The 21,028-nt window shown below is 46.2% G+C and overlaps 1 protein-coding gene and 1 pseudogene across 7 annotated transcripts in view; both read left to right on the top strand.

The window, feature by feature from the left end:
• The window catches only part of LOC128335960 (rap1 GTPase-activating protein 2-like), a 130,944-nt gene extending 112,807 nt beyond the window's left edge, over positions 1-18,137 (top strand). For 6 of the 7 annotated variants that reach the window (XM_053274938.1, XM_053274941.1, XM_053274942.1 and 3 more), the window contains 7 exons: positions 4,310-4,447; positions 7,683-7,801; positions 8,902-9,015; positions 10,505-10,622; positions 11,800-11,926; positions 12,536-12,612; positions 15,994-18,137. In XM_053274938.1, coding sequence (XP_053130913.1) covers positions 4,310-4,447; positions 7,683-7,801; positions 8,902-9,015; positions 10,505-10,622; positions 11,800-11,926; positions 12,536-12,612; positions 15,994-16,122 — 822 coding nt within the window. In that variant the 3' untranslated portion in view covers positions 16,123-18,137. Of the gene's footprint in view, positions 1-4,309; positions 4,448-7,682; positions 7,802-8,901; positions 9,016-10,504; positions 10,623-11,799; positions 11,927-12,535; positions 12,613-14,799; positions 14,839-15,993 lie in introns of all 7 variants that reach the window. The other variant, XM_053274939.1, reaches the window with a different exon arrangement.
• LOC128336273 (uncharacterized) lies at positions 14,204-14,322 on the top strand (annotated as a pseudogene).
• Positions 18,138-21,028: the final 2,891 nt, after the last annotated feature.

The raw sequence follows: 21,028 nt of genomic DNA, 5'->3' as shown, positions 1-21,028 counted from the left end.
CAGAAAACCTTGCAAAGTTGGCAGGGTGCATTTCACTCTGTGAAATCACAACACTGTCAACAACCAGTTTTCTTTGGTGGCCTCTTAACATGTTGACGCAAACTTTTGCCTTGCCTCCTACCTGTATGAAACGGGGTTGTCTCGCTCTTTTGGCATTTCAGGAGATCCCGGGGCTCGTGAGGAAAACAACTGTCAGAATAATTTTGCAGCAGCCTTTTTACCTTTGGACAGCACTGCTGGTCTCCTTGATAGCTTATTTACTTCTCAGCGTGTTCCCTGTGTAAATACATGATGGGAGGGCAAGAAATGGGGAAAGAAGAGTTGTGTTTCAGTAGGCAGCAAGAAATCACAGATGTTCATTTTCACCTTATTACCACTTCGGCAGACGGGAAGAATCAGGTTAGATAAAGACAACTCAAATAAGCCCAAATGGGTGACTTTAAAAGGAGCTAATTCGATTCTACTGCATTAATAGTAGATTTATTAATTAGGAGATCATTAATTAGTATTAATTTCTAATAGATTAGTATTTATTAATTAGGAGGTCATAGATTATTCAGATCATCTTGGAGAGAATCTATCTATGTGGTCGCTAAGAGTCGACACCGACTTAACGGCACTTAATCAATCAATCAATCAATCAATCAATCAGATTAGTATTCATTTATTACTACTAATGTATTGGTTTTGATTTATGAAGTAGATGTCTGCATTAAGTAGATTATTAATTTCAGATTATTAATTTATGTTCTCCCCACATTCTTCTCACATTTGAAAGGTTCAAAGTAGGTGGCCTTCTCCCAGAAGCATTTGGAATTTTCCATTGTTCTGGGTTTATTAGCAAACGTTGTACAGAGCAGTGCACATACCATGGGTGCCAGGTTCCTTTTGACACTGAAAAACAGGGGCACTGACCATGCTCCCCCCACCCCCTGCATTTTCTGGGCCAGCTGAAGGGAAATACATGATGGCCATCTCATCTTCGCAAGGTTTTTCTCCAAGCATCCAGCTTTCAAAGCAAAGCGAGCGCTTCATGGGATAGAGAGAGCAAGGACACTGCTGTGCATTTCCCCCAGCCAGCCGGAGGATGCTGTGGGCAGGAGCGTGGCCAGTGCATCCTGCCTTCACGGTGGGATGGGGTGCTGTGGGGTGCGGTAGCAGGGCGGGGGAGGAATACAGTAGAGGGAAGGCAAGGTAACGCAGAGAAGAATCACCGCCAACATACAATGGGCCGTGGAGCGGGATGGAGAAGGGCACCTTCTCCATCCTCACCTTGAGGGGGTGGTGCGGCTTGGTGTCTCCCCCCCCCACGACCTAGGGACTCTTATCCTGCCTTGATCCACTGTCCCTACACACCTGGTGCAGAAATGATACAGCACCGCACAAACCGATGCATCACCTGGTGCAAAAAAGATACCACACTGCAATCATACAGTTGCATCAAAATTCTTTTGACATGGGGTGCAAGAGCCTGAGTTTTGTGCAGGTGCAAAAAAGGTGCAGATGAGCTGTGGCAAGATGCATCCACTCGGAAGTGGGAACTCCTAATTTTAGAACTCCTTCGTTTCAAAGAATTTCTTAAACTATGGTCCAGGTGGAATAAGAGAGTGAATCAAAAGAAGCATTGGACCCTGGAAGAAATGCGGGTTGGAGTGGGGGCTCCGTTATCTCTGGCTCATAGAGCTAGAGTGACATCTGACTGTCACTAGATCCTGGCCTGAATTTGAATTTATAGAGAGGATTCAGAGACGCTTGCAGATGCACCTGCTAACTTTCTGCATCCCGACTCGAACGGTGGGAACCTCTGTATGTGCACGATCCTAATAAACCACCAGCTGTGGGTTCTTGTTTTGCCTTGAATTATTTAGCGCTTGTGTGCTTGGACCATTACCTTCCTTCAGAGGAGGGTGGCTGATGCATCGCTGCGGGAGTCTCTGCTCTGTGCTTCCAAACAGCGGAGAATTTATGATGGTGATGAGAACTGGTAGCTCCAAAAGCGGGGGCTGAAAGGCTAACTGACCTTATGCTACCTACAGCCAACACCCACACCCCCGGCCGAATCCTTCCTTAGAACAATGCGGTAGTGGCAACATCACTAGGAGGGTGGATGATGTGGAGGAAATGGTCATCAACAACTCCCTCAAAAAACCATTGAAATAGCTCTGGCATTTTTGCTACCAAAGACCAGAGATATGAATTAGATGGTATATACCCCCTGCTAACTTGGCAAGGAGGCACCTTTTAACATGGTGATTCTCTTTATTGAGCAGGGGGAGAGCAACCACGGTAAAAGGTGCCTCTTTGCCAAGTTTTGGAAGGGCAGTTTAGAAATCGAATGAATAATAATAGTAATAATTAATTAATTAATTAATATATACCTCCAGCAGGGTATTTTGTATGTGATGATTTACCAATGTACACATAAGCTGCTATAAAGCCCTAAACAGCTTGGGCCCTGGGTATTTAAGAGAGCGTCGTCTTTGCTATGAACCACAACCCCCATTGAGATCATCTGGAGAGGTCTGTCTGCAGTTGCCACCGGCTCGTCTGGTGGCCACATGGGTACAGGCCTTCTCCATTGCTGCCCTGAGGCTTTGGAACACACTCCCTGCCGAAATACGAGCCTCCCCATCTCTGACAACTTTTTAAAGGGCAGTCAAGGCACATTTGTTCACCCAGGCTTTTAATTAGATACTGTTTAACTTTTAAAATTTTAATTGTTGAAATGTGTCAAACTTTTTATTGGTTGTTTTTATTGTTTTGTAAACCGCCCAGAGAACGTGTGTTTTGGGCAGTATAAAACCATGTTAGTTAAATAAATAAATAAGAGAAGAGCTGGTCTTTCCTGGCTTTGTGGCACTTGAGCCAGATTGAAATAGCCTTAACTCTGGTCTGAAACAGGCAGGTTTTTTGACCATCGCATTCCCATGGTTTGTGAAAAGGGAATTCATGTGTGTGTTTCTATGGCTCTGTGCTTGTGCTGGAAGCACTTTTGTGTGTCCTTGTGTTGTACACTTGTGTGCACATATTTCCATGTGCTTGGAAATATGTTCCATATAATATTCATGTGTTTGTGTTTCTGTGTGTTGGTGTATTTACATTTATATACATTTTTTAAAATTAAAAAAATTAAAAATTAAAAAAGTGTTTCTGTGTGAGTACATGTGTTTTCCTTGCGTGCACATGCACACAAGAAACCTCTCTACCTCTGTATTGCATCTGTGTTTATGTATTTGTGTGTTGTATCTGTGCGTTTGTGCATTGTGTTTGTGTTTCTGTGTTGACCTCTCTTTGTGTACTTGTGTGTTTTTTGTGTTGCATCTGTGCTTGTGTATGTTTCCTCAGTTGTTGTTGTTGTTGATAATAATAATTACATTTTTACTGCCCCATCCAAAGGTTCTAGGCAGTGCACAACAAAACAAAAACTAACAATCAGCTTTAAACAATAAAAACAAATTTTAAAATGATATACTAACAACATTCCAAAATGTGTATGTTTCTCTAAATAAACAAAGAAAATTATTTTTCTACATAGAAAAAACAAACAAATAATACATAGAAAAATAAATCATAATATGTCCCCAAACTCACCCTCTAAAAAGAACCTTAACGGTTTGGGCCCGGGGTATTTGAGGGACCGCCTGCTCCCAAGGGTTGCTGCCCGCTTGACGAGGACATCTGAGGGGGCCCTGCTCCGGGTGCCGACAATGAGGGAGGCCCGGCTTTCGTGCACTCGGGACAGGGCCTTCTCTGTTGCTGCTCCTAGACTCCGGAATGCTCTCCCAGTGGCCATTCGTTCCTCAGACTCCATCATGGCTTTTAGAAAGCTTTTAAAGACTTGGCTTTTTACCCAGGCTTTTACATAATTGTTTTTACTGCGGCTTCTCTGTGTTCTTATCTGTTATCTGTTGTCTTGTTTTTATGCCTGTTTTCTATGATTTTAGCTTGATGTTTTTATTGCTTTTATTGTATGTTTTAATTTTTGTAAACCGCCTTGGGGTTTTCTTTTAACGAAAGGCGGTATAGAAATGTAAAAATAAATAAATAAATAAATAATTAAATAAAAAAGCAGACACCAGGATCCGTCTGGAGGACTCCTGTGCAAAGTTGAATGGATACGTTGGTAAGTTGACTGGTGCTGAGTAGATCCGGTCGAAGATGAGAATCACCAGGAATCTCCTAAGCTCGCTGGTCAGTTGGGGATAAAAATGGAGCCACCCAATTACCAGATGACTCCAGGTCTGCCTTTTTGTCCATTCGTTCCAACCCTGGAGCTAACCTTCCACCTCTGTTCCTCTCCATTTGGCAGAGAGCCATTCGGGTTCGCAGTCATTCCATGGAAACCATGGTTGGCAGCCAGAAGAAGCATCCGACTGGAGGGATCTCTGGAAGTCTGAGCGGGGGAATTGCGCACAACAGTGTGGAAGTCACCAAGACCACCTTCTCTGTAAGTACAGAAACCTACAATGCTTCTTGGAAGTCCAGGACAACCAACTATTCAGTCCTTCGTTTGCATTTGTAGCCTGCTTCAGGGAGCCCCAAGCAGCAGACACCAATGTGGGAAAGTCACAACCACACTGGATTTATCCTCACAAAAAGCCCCATGATGTGGTTGAGAGAGACAAGTGTCGTCCAGTGGGTTTCATGGTTGGAAGGGATTTGAACTGGGGTCTCTTCATCTATCTAGCATGGATCATCTTCTGGTCACATGCAACTAAGTGGACTGGGGGAGAGTTGGTCTTGTGGTAGCAAGCCTTTGCTAAGCAGGGTCCACCCTGGTTTGCATTTAAATGGGAGACTACATGTTAGCACTGGATGATGATGATGATTTCTATACCTCCCTTCCAAAATTTCTATACCTCCCTTCCAAAATTTATTCGATTTCTATACCTCCCTTCCAAAAATGGCTCAGGGCAGTTTACACAGAGAAATAATACATAAATAAGATGGATCCCGGTCCCCAAAGGGCTCACAGTCTAAAAAGGAACATAAGATAGACACTAGCAACTGTCGCCAGTGTAGTCGCCCCACCTGCCTGCTTGCGTGCAGAAGGTTCCAAGTCCCCCCCCCACCCATCCCTCGGCAGCATCTCCAGATAGGGCTGAAACTGAGAGACTCCTTCTCCAAGGTTACAACCGTGGAGAAGTCACTGCCAATCTGTGAAGACAATCCTGAGCGAGATAGACCAAGGGTCTGACTCAGCATATGGCAGCTTCCTCTGTTCCGATGAGGGGAGCCACTTTGAATGGAACTCGCAGCATTGGGGGAGCAGGCCCTCCTCTCTCTCTTGCGAGTTTTCTTTTGTGTTGGTTCACACACAGCTCACCTCCGTGTTTTCCTTGTGGCCAGTGACTTCCTAGAGGAGACGGGATGCCACGCCCCCCTTTCCCCCAAGGGTTTAGTAATTAAAGCACCTTCTGTGATCTGGCTCTGTTGAAGTCCACACACACACACACACACACAGAGAGAAGTCCCCAGCAAGCGTCAGCCCCAGCATGCATCAGCATTGCCTCTGCGTTTGCAGCCCCATCCCAGCTTGGATGGCATGCAAAGAAATGCTCCTTTCCTGCACAAGGCTGCAAATCCTTCTCCCAGATCTCCACCTCCGAAAACTTCCAAAGAGCACAAATCGTGAAAACTGAGTTTTCAGCTCTTTTCCTCTGGGAGGTCGAAGGAAAGGCAATTTTGGTTCTGCATTCTTCACATTTACACAATAAAACTTGCTCATATCGTGTAAATGTAAGGACTGAGGTCAGTGCCTTTCAGCGGATTTTCAAGGAAACTTTGCTGCAAAACAGCATTTTAAAAACTCGGATATAAACCAGGATGGTGTGAAAATCCCATTTTCCTCCAGAAGGAAAAGCCCAATTAGTGTGCGGGGTGCTTCCAAAGACATTGAACTGACTTCGGCAGGAATCCAACTCTAGTAAGAACACACATCCTCCCTTCTGGAGGAGATTTGGGGTAAAGCCCTTGTGTGGGAAAGCTCCTGGGAGTTATTTGCACCTGGCTTCATGCTGCGGGGTAAATGTTGAGCGAAGCCACTTCGAATCACACTCGCAGCATTGAGGGAAGCAGCCCCTCCCTTCTGCTCTCGGGTTTTGTTTTGAAACAAGTTAACATGGCATGCTCCATGTTTTCCTTCTAGCCAATGGAGGGTGGGGAGAGATTACTAAAGATCTACATCTGCATTTGTAAGGAGAGCATCCCTCTTAACCATGCTAACAATTCAACGTCAGTGCCTCTGCCTATTCGCTCCAAGCCTTTCTTCGCTTTCAGAAAAAGTAGCTTAAAACCAGCATTTAAAAACAAAACAAAACAGAAATGCATCACGATCAGCTAGAATTTGCATTACAAAGCCCAGTTTGTGTGTGGAGTGGGTCCAAGGATCTTGAAGGGACTTCAGGGTCAGTTGGGCTGGTGTGTGAATGCACACACTCTCTTCCGAAGGAGATTCGGGGTGGAAGCCCTGTGTGTCAAGCCTCCAGGTTAAGCAGGAAGACAATTGTACTGACCTTTCTGGCACATTTGCCATATTTCTGGTGAGGCCTTGCAGGATTGGGGCCCGAGGAAGAGGGTGACTTGGCAGTTTCCTGCATTCCATCTGCCCAGAACTGCCTGCTCAGGGCTATATAGGCTTCTGCCAGTGGCCACCAAAGGGGGTCACTCCTTTGGGAGAGCCACTTCGGGGGACAGCGAGGGCAAGGGCCAGGTCTCCTGGCCCAGGTATTTGTATGGGGGGGGCATTTAATAGTGGGGCTTCTGTTTTAATTTGTCCTGGGTGAGATAGTCCTAGGATGTGTCTGGGCTTACCTGGAGATGGGGAGACAGGGGGTGTGTCTGTTCTGGATGGGGTCACACTTCCCCAGAAGGAACAGGTACGCAGTCTGGGGGTGCTTCTGGATCCGAGTCTCTCCCTGGTGTCCCAGGTTGAGGCAGTGGCCAGAGGAGCCTTCTTTTAGCTTTGGCTGATACGCCAGCTGCGTCCATTTCTTGAGTTAGACAACCTCAGAACAGTGGTACATCTGCTGATAACCTCCAGACTGGATTACTGCAATGCCCTCTATGTGGGGCTGCCCTTGTACGTAGTCCGGAAACTCCAGTTGGTCCAGAATGCGGCAGCCAGGCTGGTCTCTGGGTCATCTAGGAGAGACCATATTACTCCCGTATTGAAGGAGTTACACTGGCTGCCAATACGTTTCCGGGCAAAATACAAAGTTATAACCTATAAAGCCCTAAACAGCTTGAGCCCTGAGTATTTAAGAGAACGTCTTCTTCGTCATGAACCCCACCACCCCTTGAGATCATCAGGAGAGGTCCATCTGCAGTTGCCACCGGCTCGTCTGGTGGCTACTCAGGGATGGGCCTTCTCCGTTGCTGCCCCGAGGCTTTGGAATGCGCTCCCTAGTGAAATCAGAGCCTCCCCATCTCTGACAACTTTTAAAAAGTCTTTAAAGACACTTCTGTTCACCCAGGCTTTTAACTGATACTGTTTTGATTGTTTTAATGTTGTTTTTAGAATATTGTTTTAAAAAACATTTAATTGTTGTTTTAAATTTCTTGTTTTTGTTTTTAACTAATGTTTTAATGTTGTTTTTATCTTGTAAACCGCCCAGAGACATACGTTTTGGGCGGTATAAAAATACATTAAATAAATAAATATTTGTTCTCTCTTTTGTCAGCCTCCAGTGACAGCAGCAACAGCCAAGACCCAATCTAGGAGTCCCATAAAGAGGAGGTCGGGCTTGTTCCCTCGTTTACACACTGGATCGGAAAGCCAGGCAGAGCCCCGGAGTAGAAGGTAATTCAGTCGGACAGTAACTGTAGGATGTATTTCTCCAAGAGGGAAGAAAGTGCCATGTGGGTATCAGCCACACCTTTGCTTTAAGAGGATTCTCATGATTTCATTAGCCCTAGACCAGGGATTCTCAACCTTGGGTCCCCAGATGTTCTTGGACTTCATCTCCCATAATCCCCAGCCCCAGTGACCTTTGTTTGGGAGTCGAAGTCCTACAACATCTGGGGACCCAAGGTTGAGAACCCCTGCCCTAGACAGACCCGTGTTCAGACGTCCAAATATTTGTATGTGGTTTTGTGTGATTGAACCTTCATACAGTTTAAAAGTCAACCTGAGTGTAGCAACCTTGAAATCTAGAATACAGATAGGAATGCTATTTGTTCATATGTTGTTCAACATAACATATGAACTGTACAAGCAATTGATGGGGCTGTAGGGGCATGCATCTGCTTTGCATGCCGAAGCTATCAGCTCCAATTCCTGACATCTCCTGGTTGGGAAAAGCTCCTGCTTGGAACCTTGGAGTGCTGCTGCCAGTCTGTGATTGAAACTTTGGAGAGCTGCTGCCAACCAGAGCTAGAGCCTTAGCTGTAGAAGGCACTATTCCTCTGGGCATAAGGTGGACTTATAAGAAGTGGATATAATTCCACTTCTTTGGAATTCTCTTCCCCTTCAGATTCCCCTCTTTACCGGTCCCCTCTTTACCGGTCTTCAAATCTTTATTGAAGACCTTTCTTTTCCACCAGGCATTTGCCCTGTAGTTTACTTTATTTCCTTTCCATTATGTATTTTAGTTTGCAATTTTTAATGTAATTTTTGATTGTAATTTTAATGTTACCTTATTTACATATCATTGTGCACTGCCCGGAATCTTTGGAGTGGGCGGTATATTAAAGGCTTCTAATAAAAATAAAATAAAAAATAGGGCTATTGTTCATCTAGTTCAGGGCCTCTCACATTGTCATGTGAACCCAGCCCTATAACAAAATGTGAAGGTTCTTGGAAGATAGCACTGATGTTTGGAAGCAGCGAGAAATATTAGTTAACATTAGTCTATCAGTTCCCTAATATACCCTATCTCATCTGTCCTGCTCTTTTCATAGTGACAGCAGCTCAGGAACACCAAAGACCCCAGATGGTGGACATTCGTCCCAAGATGTGAAGTCGGAAGCTTCCTCCAATCCAAGCTCTCCAGAAATCTGCCCCAACAAAGAGCGGTAAATGCAACACACATGCTGGGCATGCTTCTTTCAGCAGTGTGGGCTTTTTTTAGTGTCATGTACAGAAAGGGACAGGGAAACTTGGCAGCTTACAAGGCTTGACCTTAACAATTAGCAGGTCCTTCCTTCCTCTCTCTCCTTTCCTTTCCTCCCTCCCTCCCTCCCTCTTTCTTCCATCTCTCTCTCTTCCTTCCTTCCTTCTCTCTCTCTCTTCCTTCCTCCTCTCTCTTCCCCCTTCCTTCCCTCTCTATTTCTTCCATCTCTCTCTCTTCCTTCTCTCTCTTTTCCTCCCTCTTTCTTCCCTCTGTCTCTTCTTTCTCTCCCTTCCTTCCTTCCTTCCTTCCTTCCTTCCTTCCTTCCTTCCTTCCTCTGGCTCTTGTCTCTCGTCTCTCTTCTTTCTCTCTTCCTTCCTTCCTTGCATATCTCTCTGTTCCTCCCTCCCTCCATTGCTCCATCACTGGTTCAATCCTCTGGCTGGAGCCCTTGCTTCACTGGTTCAGTCCTTGTGCAGGAATGTGGGGCAGCCATCCGAGAAAATTCTCCAATGATTCTCTGTGTGAGGAACCCTGGAATTATCTTCAGATTTCCGTTTCTCCTGGGGAGGATCCCCAAAATTATCTTTCAGGCATCACTTGGGAGAAACGTCAGCTTTTGAGCCCCTGTTCAAAACCTAGGAGAGCTGCTGCAGCCTGCCAGGCAGTGTAGGCATGAGCCGTGGCCCATGGTAGGCAAGCTAATGAATGCTGCCGGCTGGGAGAGATTCCTGCCTGGAAACCTGGAGAGCCGCTGCCAGTCTGTGTAGACAGTCCTGAGCTGGATGGACCCAGGGTCTGATTCACTCGTCTGCTTTGGTGATGGTTGCCAAGATGCTGATCAGCACATACACTTCAGCAGCTTATAGATGAAGAGAGAAACACGCTTGTATTAACAACCCCATCTTGGTCCTGCAACGCCAACATGGTAGACAAACGAATACAACTCATGCCCTGAAACTGACTCTACATGCCATGGAGTGGACTTTGCCCACTTTTTAAAAACTCTGTTCCATTTTCCACCAATAGTAGGACAGCTTTGAAAAATATTTAAAAAGTAGACAGCCTACACTGCCGTGGGATCACTGATGGTTCATAAGTCTCTAAGGAGATGCTGGGGAGGAGAGTGGGTCTGGTGGTAGCAAGCATGAAGTCTCCTTTGCTAAGCAGGGTCTGCCTTGGTTTGCATTTGAATGGGAGACTTGATGTGCAAGCACTGCAAAATATTCCCCTCAGAGGATGGAGCCGCTCTGGGAAGAGCATCTAGGGTCCAAGTTCCCTCCCTGGCCGCATCTCCAAGACAGGGCTGAGAGAGATTCCTGCCTGCAACCTGGGAGAAGCAGCTGCCAGTCTGGGTTGACAATGGACCAAGGGTCTGACTCGGTAGAAGGCAACTGTCTCTGTTCACCCCTGCACGGTTCTAACCTTCCCTGTTATTTCCATTTGACTTCTAGGCCTTTCAGTAAACTCAAAGAGAACGGCAGGTCCAACATCTCTCGGTCATCCTCCAGCACCAGCAGCTTCAGCAGCACAGCAGGAGAGAGTGAAACTATGGAAGACTACGAATGCCTGGTAATGCCACTTTCTCTTTCCGGGCTTGGCTGGTCTCTGGGGTGACCAAAGTTAATGAGCCTTTAAAAAAAAAAAAAGACACTCCAGATTTGCATAAGCCAGAAGGGGCACGCACATCTGCCTCCGCGGCTTCCTCATCTCCAACCAGCCAGTTCAGTGCTCCCAAGAGCCTCCTTGGGTCCTCTTCTTGTCACTCATGTCTCTCCAGTGCTTGAATCAACCCCTTCTTGTTTCGAGGAGGGGGAGAAAAGGGAAGCACTTTTTGGAGTAGAGCAGAGTGAAAATACCTCTGCACACGCACACGCACACGCACACACACACACACACACTGCCTGACCCATCCTCAGACTGTGGGTGTACGTCAGTGACTTTTTCAGAGGGAGTGGCAACATAGGAACATAGGAAGCTGTCGTATACTGAGTCAGACCATTGGTCTATCTAGCTCAGGATTGTCTACACAGACTGGCAGCGGCTTCTCCAAGGTTGCAGGCAGGAGTCTCTCTCTCAACCCGATCTTGGAGATGCTGCCAGGGAGGGGACTTGGAGCCTAGATGCTCTTCCCAGAGCAGCTCCATTATCCCCTAAGAGGAATCTCTTCCAGTACTCACACATCAAGTCTCCCTTTCATATGCAACCACGGCAGACCCTGCGTAGCTAAGAGGACAAGTCATGCTTGCTGCCACCAGACCAACTCTCTTCTAACAAAATTGCCTATTAGGTTCAAAGTGGTTTTTCAGTAGCTGCAGCAATCTCTCGCTCTCTTTCTCTTTTTTTCTCTCTTTTTCTTCCCTACTGTCTTCTTTCTCTTTCTCCCTGCCTCCTTCCGTCCTTCCTTCCTAGAATACCTTTAAAAGGTGGGCAAACTTGGGGAAGTGGGAAATGAAACTCCCCAGCAGTGGTTTAGCCACTAGACACCCTACAAAACAGTGCTGTGTGTTTGTTTGGTAGGCTGTCCTTCTACAGGGCTTCTGGGTGATAAACATGGCAGCCACCAGCTGGCATCAACCAAGAGGTGCACCATTGCTGAGAAACAGACAGTGGACAAAGTTTGGGGCTGGGTTTCAGTGATCTGTGCCAAAAAATCCTCATTCAGCTCCACTACTCTCCAGACACACCTAGCAGAGACTCTTAGCAGGTCTGGAGAACATCTCCTCCTCAACTCCATCTTCTCCCTCAGGGCAGCCAGCCTTCCACAGCGTCACCTTTCAAGCAAGACGTCTTTGTCTACAGCCCTTCCCAAAGCATTGAGAACCCCCTTCTAGCATCGACCACAACGCCGGTGATCATGAGCAGGAGTCCCACAGGTGAGCTGATCAAGACCTACCACAATGGGCTGGCAGAGAAGGCCTTGACCGCATTCACAGTTCCAGCAGCTTCTCTGGGTCCTCATGAGGGACGTACAGAACCCTCCTGAGAAGGTTCTGTACCTTCTGAAGGTCCTTCAACAAGGAATGTGTTGGGTTGCCCTTGGAAATTCTTAGATGTTTCTCTTTGGGAAAACCCCCTTACATTTGTGTTGGATTTTTCTTTTTTGAAATGTTGGCACCAGCTAGACTGGCAAAAGAATATCCTCCTCCATTATTATAGGAGAGAATATTTTGGAGAATTATTCTACCCATTGTAGCGAATGGGAGAATATTCGAGAATAGTGAGTCAGTGAAGCCCAAGCCGCTTTATATTATAGAGATACTACCAAAAGATGATCGGCATCGTCACATTTGTTATCCATAATAAATAAAATCATCTTAAATGCCAGGGGCTTCCCCAGCTCTGGCAAATGCAAACGTTGTGGCAAAACCTGTAAAAATGAAGGGATTCTTTTCGTGGCGCATCTGTGGAACTCTGTTCATTCTAGACCACCATTCAGTTAAAGGAAGTGAAGCGAATGTTGATTTGTTGTGTTTTTCCGACAGATATCAAGAGCAGAAATTCTCCGCGGTCAAATCTAAAGTTCCGTTTTGATAAACTTAGTCATTCAAGTTCTGGGTCGGTAAGTATGACTGTAAAACATTGCCTTATAGGGGGCCAGATGTATATGTGGCTAGATGACTGGCCCATCCTTGCAGTAAATCTTAATTGGGAAGGGGCTAATTGCTCATTTCGATGAACATTCTGCCCCTTTCTATCTTCTGTATTCTGAGGAGAACTGGTTGGGTGGTGGCAAACAGGACTTGTCCCCTTAGCTAAGCAGGGTCCCCCCTGCTTGCATTTGAATGGGAGACTCCATGTGTGAGCACTGGAAGAGACTCCCCTCAGGGGATGGAGCCGCTCTCCGAAGAGCACCTGAAAGTCCCAAGTTCCCTCCCTGGCAGCATCTCCAAGAGAGGGCTGAGAGAGACTCCTGCCTACAATCTTGAAGAAGCCGCTGCCAGTCTGGGTAGACAATACTGAGCTAGATGGGCCAAGGGTCTGACTCAGTCGAAGGCAGCTTTTTGTTTTTGTTTTAATGTTGGGAGGGTTGTTTTAAACTGTTTTATACCAACTTGGTCTTCTTTTGGAAGAAGGTGGGTTTTGTTGTTTTTTTAAAAACCAATAAGGTCGCCCCTTACCCAGCCTGGGAGGGCTGGGGGGAATGCAGGAGCCGTGCTGCCTTTCCACACGCAAAGAGCCAGCGTGGTATAGTGGTTCGAGTGCTGGACTAGGACCGGGGAGACCCGAGTTCAAATCCCCACTCAGCCATGAGACTAGCTGGGTGACTCTGGGCCAGTCACTTCTCTCTCAGCCTAGCCTACTTCTCAGGGTTGTTGTGAGGAGCCCGACTCTTTCTCTGATACATGGCCAGGGACTGCAGTGAGAGGGGGCAGGCGTGTCCTCTTCCCTCAGTACAAGCCTGGGGTGGGAAACCCAGGCGACTTGGTGGGGCAGCACTGGGAGTGGCCCCAATCCTGGAGCTTCACACGAGCAGCCCTACCCTGGGAGACCTGCACAAGCCTGAGCAGGGCTGCTCGTGTGAACAGCCTTGATGTGTTTGGACCATGGCAAACAGGGGTTGGGAAAGGAGCCAGTCGGGAGTGTGTCAGAATCCATGACGGGATGGAAGGCATGCCTCGGTTGGCCCTTGGAATGTCTGGCCAACTGAGGCATGGAAGCTGCTGTCTGCCGAGTCAGACCCTTGGTCCATCTAGCTCAGTATGACCCAGACTGGCAGCAGCTTCTCCAAGGTTGCAGGCAGGAGTCTCTATCTTGGAGATGCTGCCAGGGAGGGAACTTAGGACCTCAGATGCTCTTCCCAGAGCAGCTCCATCCCCTAAGGGACAATATCTTCCAGTGCTCACATGTAGTCTCCCATTCAAATGCAAGCAGGAAGGACCCTGCTTAGCTAAGGGGACAAGTCATGCTTGCCCCCACAAGACCAGCTCTCCTCCCAAATAGCTGGGCCAGATTCTTCACAACTGTGGTACATAGGAAGTTGCCCGTATTTTCTTCACAGACTGGCAGCATTTTCTCCAAGGTTGCAGGCAGGAATCTCTCTCAGCCCTCTCTTGGAGATGCTGCCAGGGAGGGGACTTGGAGCCTAGATGCTCTTCCCAGAGCGGTTCCATCCTCTGAGGGGAAGATCTTCCAGTGCTCACACTTCTAGTCTCCACAGCCACACCACCCTGAAAGCACCCAATTCTGTCTGATCTGGGAAGTTAAGCAGGGTTGGGCCTGGTTAGTACTTGGGTGGGAGACCTCCTGGGAATACTGAGTGGTGTAGGCTAGTCTCCCATTCATATGCAACCAGGGCGGACCCTGCTTAGCTAAGGGGACCAGTCATGCTTGATACCACCAGACCAGCTCAGCTCTCCTCTCCTCTCCGTAAAGCAGATGCTCTACTGTCCTGTGTTGCATCACACAAACCACACTTGCCACAAACAGTTGAGGCCAGACACACAGTGCCCCACCCAAATGGAAACACGCCAGTGAGGTGTTTGTATGAACTGGGTCCTACTATGAATGTGAGACTCGGTGTATTTGCCAATGCATTCCAGGAAGCAAACCTGGGGGGTTTGTGGGACCAATCTAATATGGCGATGCTTATCTGTGGCTGCACCAGGGCAGGAGGAGAACAAAGAGAAGCAGCAGCTTGGCATGACAAACTAGCTAGCCCAAGCATCTGCTGCTGGGCTTATTAGCAGGGCAGATGCGGTGTGCTGAGCTTCCAGAAACCGATACATCTCCTTTCTTTTCCATACAGACACACTAGCAGAAGATGATGCCTCTGGACCTGGAAAAGGTACATATTTCTGTCCTACTATATAAAGATGTCACAAGCAGAATTGTCCCCTTTGCTGAGCAGGGTCCACCCTGGTTTGCATTTGGATGGGAGACTACATCTGTGAGCACTGTACAATATTCCCCTTAGGGGGTGGGGCTTCTCTGGGAAGAGCATCTGCATGCTTGTGTGCAAAGGTCCCAAGTTCCCTCCCTGGCATCTCCAGAGAGGGTTGAGAGAGACTCCTGCCTCTAACTTTGGAGAAGCTGCTGCCAGTCTGTGTAGTCAATACTGAACCAGGTGGACCAAGGATCTGACTCAGTATACAGCAGCTCCCTACGTTCCTATGCCTTAAAACCTGAGGGAGAGGAACAGCTAGAAGATTTCTCTTGGGCTCACCAACATAATACGAGCCATGTTTAGCACAATTGGTACCAGGCATGTGCACGAGTGTGCGTGCACACATTTTTGATGTCTGCTCAGTTAATTTTGGATTCCGCTCAGATTGAATCAGAAATGTTCCACACTGCCTTGATACTGCCACCCAGGACAAAATGCATTTCCCACGCAGAAGAAAAAAATTAGCAAGAACACTGGTTGGCACATAAGCATTTTCTTTTTTAAAAAACCGTAAATGTCATCTACTAAACAAATATATGTTGTGATCTGTAAGATGGACCTGTCAGATGCACCCTGGATCTATTTTCTGGATTGTGGAGTGGGACGAATTTAAATGTTCTCTTTCCTGCCAAAGTTGCCTTACTAAAAACAGGGTGGACCCTGTGTAGCAAAGGGGACAATTCATGCTTGCTGCCACAAGAACAACTCTCTTTTTCCCCTGCCTCATGCCTGAAAAATGCAAAAATTCATCCTTGTCCCCAAAGGGCTCACAATCTAAAAAGAAACAATACAATTATGTATTGTTTTAATTATATTAAATATAGAGATTGTTGAGATTATTTGAGGTTATTTTAAGGAAATCGGTATATAAATCGAACTATAAATAAATAAATTGAACTTGAGACCACAAAGAGGTTTTTTCCTCCTGCTTCTCATAGGAGGCTTTTTGACTCAGCTAATCTTTAATTAATAATTTAACTAATTATTATTTTATTATTAATAGAACAATACTTTTCTTTAAAAACTGGTTTTGTCTTCTACACTTTCCTTCTGCAGTTCATTTGCTTTGAGGAAGAAACATTCTTTTTGAATGAGAATATGTCTTCGCTAACCACAACAGCTATGGATGACTCTTGCCACCTCCTCCTAACCAGATGTTTTCACGTGACCACAAAGAACAGCTGATCTTCTTACCTTGACCAGAGAAGATGTCACAACTGCCTGTAGGACTCCCCCTGTCCCCACGCCCCATCTGCTTGATGGAAGGATGTTGCGTGGAAGAAATGCTGTACGACATGTCGCAGGCTCATACAGCAGGTTCTCTTGTTTGCCTTTGGCAGAAAGAAAAAGATACCTTTCCAGGGGCAGCTGGTGGGCCACTGTGTGAAATAGCATGCTGGACTCGGTGGGCCTTGGGCCTGATCCAGCAGGGCTGTTCTTGTGTTCTTAGATCTGCTGACCAGGTGTGCTTCTTGTCCGTACCTGCCATTGTTTGTCTTTGGTGATCAGCATTGTGCTTTCTCTTTTTTGAAAAACTGTCTACCCATACTGTGGCTGGTCCTTTCCTCTGAGGCTAGGCATCCTTGTTCCTTCCAATTTGACTACCACAAAGTACACGATGCTGCATTTCCCTCATGCTGCCTCAAACAACCCATTGGACCACCCATGGGGCATTTTGAACCAACCCAAAGCTCCCCAGGTTTTGAAAGACTATAGCTCCCAGCGAGAGGCTTAGGTTGGCTCACTAGGGTTGACTCTAGCTTGCTTCTCGGCTTCTTTTCTTGGTCATCCTAGAATTTTCCACTTCAGCAGGAACTGGTACTTTCAAACCAGCACTTCTGGTTTGGTGTGCTGAGATTTATGTCCTGAAGGATTTTTTTATGCCTGCCACCTTGGAGAAGCTGCTGCCAGTCTGTGTAGACAATACTGAGCTAGATGGACCGATGGTCTGACTCAATATATGGCAGCTTCCTAGGTTCCGAATGCCTGTTTTACTTGGAGGTTCTCTAACCTTCCTTGGAGGAAGACAATCCTTTCTACCGACAAGGACTCTGTGGGAGCAGAGAGACCAAAGCAGAGAGAGAAATGAGCAGCATCTCAACAAATGAGTCATCCACTATAAGCCCTCCAGACTCTCTCTCTCTCTCTCATGCTGAAAGGATTCTTTTCTCTCCTGCCAAGAGGTTCTCTAGTGGTTCATCCAACTTAGAGATTATCTGAGAACCGTCCTGGTGTGACTGGAAATACATCTCCCTCCCTGAATGGAGATCCTGACCCTTTCATCAGCGCATGGTGTGCTGTGGTCACCCTCAGTGATTTGATTTCTAGGCAAATCTTTGCTACACATTTTTATCTGCACACACTTGGAGCCAACAGAAATGTGATCAGTGGCTCCAACGCTCTTGCACTGTTTAAAGTGCAACTATGGGCTGCTATAAGAACAGCCTTCTAGATTTTCTAGACTGAGTGTAGGAACCCCATCCTCTTTCAAAACCTGTGGCAGCAAAAGAGCACCCGCCACACAGACTGTTCAGCTGTCGTGATGCCTTGTGGCAGGAAGCTCCATCTTTTTCTCCATTCATGGGCATGGGACAGATCTGAGGTTTAGTGTGATGCGAAAAGAGAAATTGAGACGTTAATAAAGATGACTTGATTGCATTTTTGCAGCCAGGGCCCTTAAATTTACAGTACTAAGGTAGTTTTTTAAAACCTTTTTGGAAGTTAAAACATAAACCATAAAACATGCGTTTTAATTGATGTGTTCCTCTTTTCATGAATGCAGAATGGAATTTTAAAAAACATCAGTTGAAGGAAAATGTTAGTTTTCTAGGGGACACCGTAAATTCTTCCACATGTCCTTTCATTTCAGTGAAGCAGGAAACCTGCCCACAGAAGGAGCGTGCTTAATGTGAAGAAAAACCAAATAAGAGAGCATTTTTGGGAAGGAATAGGGGGCAGGATGATCTACAAAAGGTTATGCACAAATTGTTGTTCTTTTCTGCATTGAGGCACTTCTTTGTAGACTTCCTGGTTACTAATGTTTCCTGTAAATAATGTACATTTAAGTTATTGCTATGGTAGCATCTTCTTGTTGTTGTTGTATAAAGGAAATTCTAAACAAGGGTCAAAAATGTATATTTTGTTGCTTAAATGTGTCTTTGCAAAATTCACAATAAAGAGAAAAATATTTTGTGTTCAAAGCTTCTTAGCCTCTTTGACAAAGTTGGCAACGGGGCAAACTTACAAAGGGGCAATGTTACAAAGTTACAAAGGGGCAATGTTACAAAGTTACAAAGGGGCAATGTTACAAAGTTACAAAGGGGCAATGTTACAAAGTTACAAAGGGGCAATGTTACAAAGTTACAAAGGGGCAATGTTACAAAGTTACAAAGGGGCAATGGGGCAATGTTACAAAGTGACAAAGTGACAAAGGGGCAATGGGGCAATGTGACAAAGTGACAAAGGGGCAATGGGGCAATGTTACAAAGTGACAAAGGGGCAATGGGGCAATGTTACAAAGCTACAAAGGGGCAATGGGGCAATGTTACAAAGTTGCAATGGGGCAATGGGGCAATGTTACAAAGGGGCAATGTTACAAAGTTACAAAGTTACAAAGGGGCAATGGGGCAATGTTACAAAGTTACAAAGGGGCAATGTTACAAAGTGACAAAGTTACAAAGGGGCAATGGGGCAATGTGACAAAGCTACAAAGGGGCAATGGGGCAATGTTACAAAGTGACAAAGTTACAAAGGGGCAATGGGGCAATGTTACAAAGCTACAAAGGGGCAATGGGGCAATGTTACAAAGTTACAAAGGGGCAATGTTACAAAGTTACAAAGGGGCAATGTTACAAAGTTACAAAGGGGCAATGTTACAAAGCTACAAAGGGGCAATGTTACAAAGCTACAAAGGGGCAATGGGACAAAGCTACAAAGGGGCAATGGGACAAAGCTACAAAGGGGCAATGGGGCAATGTTACAAAGTGACAAAGGGGCAATGTTACAAAGTGACAAAGGGGCAATGTTACAAAGTGACAAAGGGGCAATGTTACAAAGCGACAAAGGGGCAATGGGGCAATGTTACAAAGCGACAAAGGGGCAATGGGGCAATGTTACAAAGCGACAAAGGGGCAATGGGGCAATGTTACAAAGGGACAAAGGGGCAATGGGGCAATGTTACAAAGGGACAAAGGGGCAATGGGGCAATGTTACAAAGGGACAAAGGGGCAATGGGGCAATGTTACAAAGGGACAAAGGGGCAATGGGGCAATGTTACAAAGTGACAAAGGGGCAGTGGGGCAATGTTACAAAGTGACAAAGGGGCAGTGGGGCAATGTTACAAAGTGACAATGGGGCAGTGGGGCAATGTTACAAAGTTACAATGGGGCAGTGGGGCAATGTTACAAAGCTACAAAGGGGCAGTGGGGCAATGTTACAAAGCTACAAAGGGGCAATGTTACAAAGTTACAAAGGGGCAATGTTACAAAGTTACAAAGGGGCAATGTTACAAAGTTACAAAGGGGCAATGTTACAAAGTTACAAAGGGGCAATGTTACAAAGTTACAAAGGGGCAATGTTACAAAGTGACAAAGGGGCAATGGGGCAATGTTACAAAGTGACAAAGGGGCAATGGGGCAATGTTACAAAGTTACAGAGGGGCAATGGGGCAATGTTACAAAGTTACAGAGGGGCAATGGGGCAATGGGGCAATGTTACAAAGTGACAAAGGGGCAATGGGGCGATGTTACAAAGTTACAAAGGGGCAATGGGGCGATGTTACAAAGCTACAAAGGGGCAATGGGGCGATGTTACAAAGCTACAAAGGGGCAATGGGGCAATGTTACAAAGCTACAAAGGGGCAATGGGGCAATGTTACAAAGTTACAAAGGGGCAATGGGGCAATGTTACAAAGTTACAGAGGGGCAATGGGGCAATGTTACAAAGTTACAGAGGGGCAATGGGGCAATGGGGCAATGTTACAAAGTGACAAAGGGGCAGTGGGGCAATGTTACAAAGTGACAAAGGGGCAGTGGGGCAATGTTACAAAGTGACAAAGGGGCAATGGGGCAATGTTACAAAGTTAAAGAGGGGCAGTGGGGCAATGTTACAAAGTGACAAAGGGGCAATGGGGCAATGTTACAAAGTGACAAAGGGGCAATGGGGCAATGTTACAAAGTGACAAAGGGGCAATGGGGCAATGTTACAAAGTTAAAGAGGGGCAATGGGGCAATGTTACAAAGTTAAAGAGGGGCAGTGGGGCAATGTTACAAAGTGACAAAGGGGCAGTGGGGCAATGTTACAAAGTTACAAAGGGGCAATGGGGCAATGGGGCAATGTTACAAAGTTACAAAGGGGCAATGGGGCAATGGGGCAATGTTACAAAGTGACAAAGGAGCAATGGGGCAATGTTACAAAGTGACAAAGGGGCAATGGGGCAATGTTACAAAGTGACAAAGGGGCAATGGGGCAATGTTACAAAGTGACAAAGGGGCAATGGGGCAATGTTACAAAGTGACAAAGGGGCAATGGGGCAATGTTACAAAGTGACAAAGGGGCAATGGGGCAATGTTACAAAGTTACAAAGTTACAAAGGGGCAATGGGGCAATGGGGCAATGTTACAAAGTTACAGAGGGGCAATGGGGCAATGTTACAAAGTTACAAAGGGGCAATGGGGCAATGTTACAAAGTTACAAAGGCGCAATGGGGCAATGTTACAAAGTTACAAAGGGGCAATGGGGCAATGTTACAAAGTGACAAAGGGGCAATGGGGCAAAGTTACAAAGTGACAAAGGGGCAATGGGGCAATGTTACAAAGTTACAAAGGGGCAATGGGGCAATGGGGCAATGTTACAAAGTTACAAAGGGGCAATGGGGCAATGTTACAAAGTTACAAAGGGGCAATGGGGCAATGTTACAAAGTTACAAAGGGGCAATGGGGCAAAGTTACAAAGTTACAAAGGGGCAATGGGGCAATGTTACAAAGTTACAAAGTTACAAAGGGGCAATGGGGCAATGTTACAAAGTTACAAAGGGCCAGTGGGGCAATGTTACAAAGTTACAAAGGGGCAATGTTACAAAGCTACAAAGGGG

The sequence above is a fragment of the Hemicordylus capensis genome, chromosome 12 (genome assembly GCF_027244095.1).
Source record: "Hemicordylus capensis ecotype Gifberg chromosome 12, rHemCap1.1.pri, whole genome shotgun sequence".
Lineage (NCBI taxonomy): Eukaryota > Metazoa > Chordata > Lepidosauria > Squamata > Cordylidae > Hemicordylus > Hemicordylus capensis.
The sequence above is the reverse complement of the archived record's forward strand: the minus strand, read 5'-3'. Positions and strand labels throughout refer to the sequence as shown.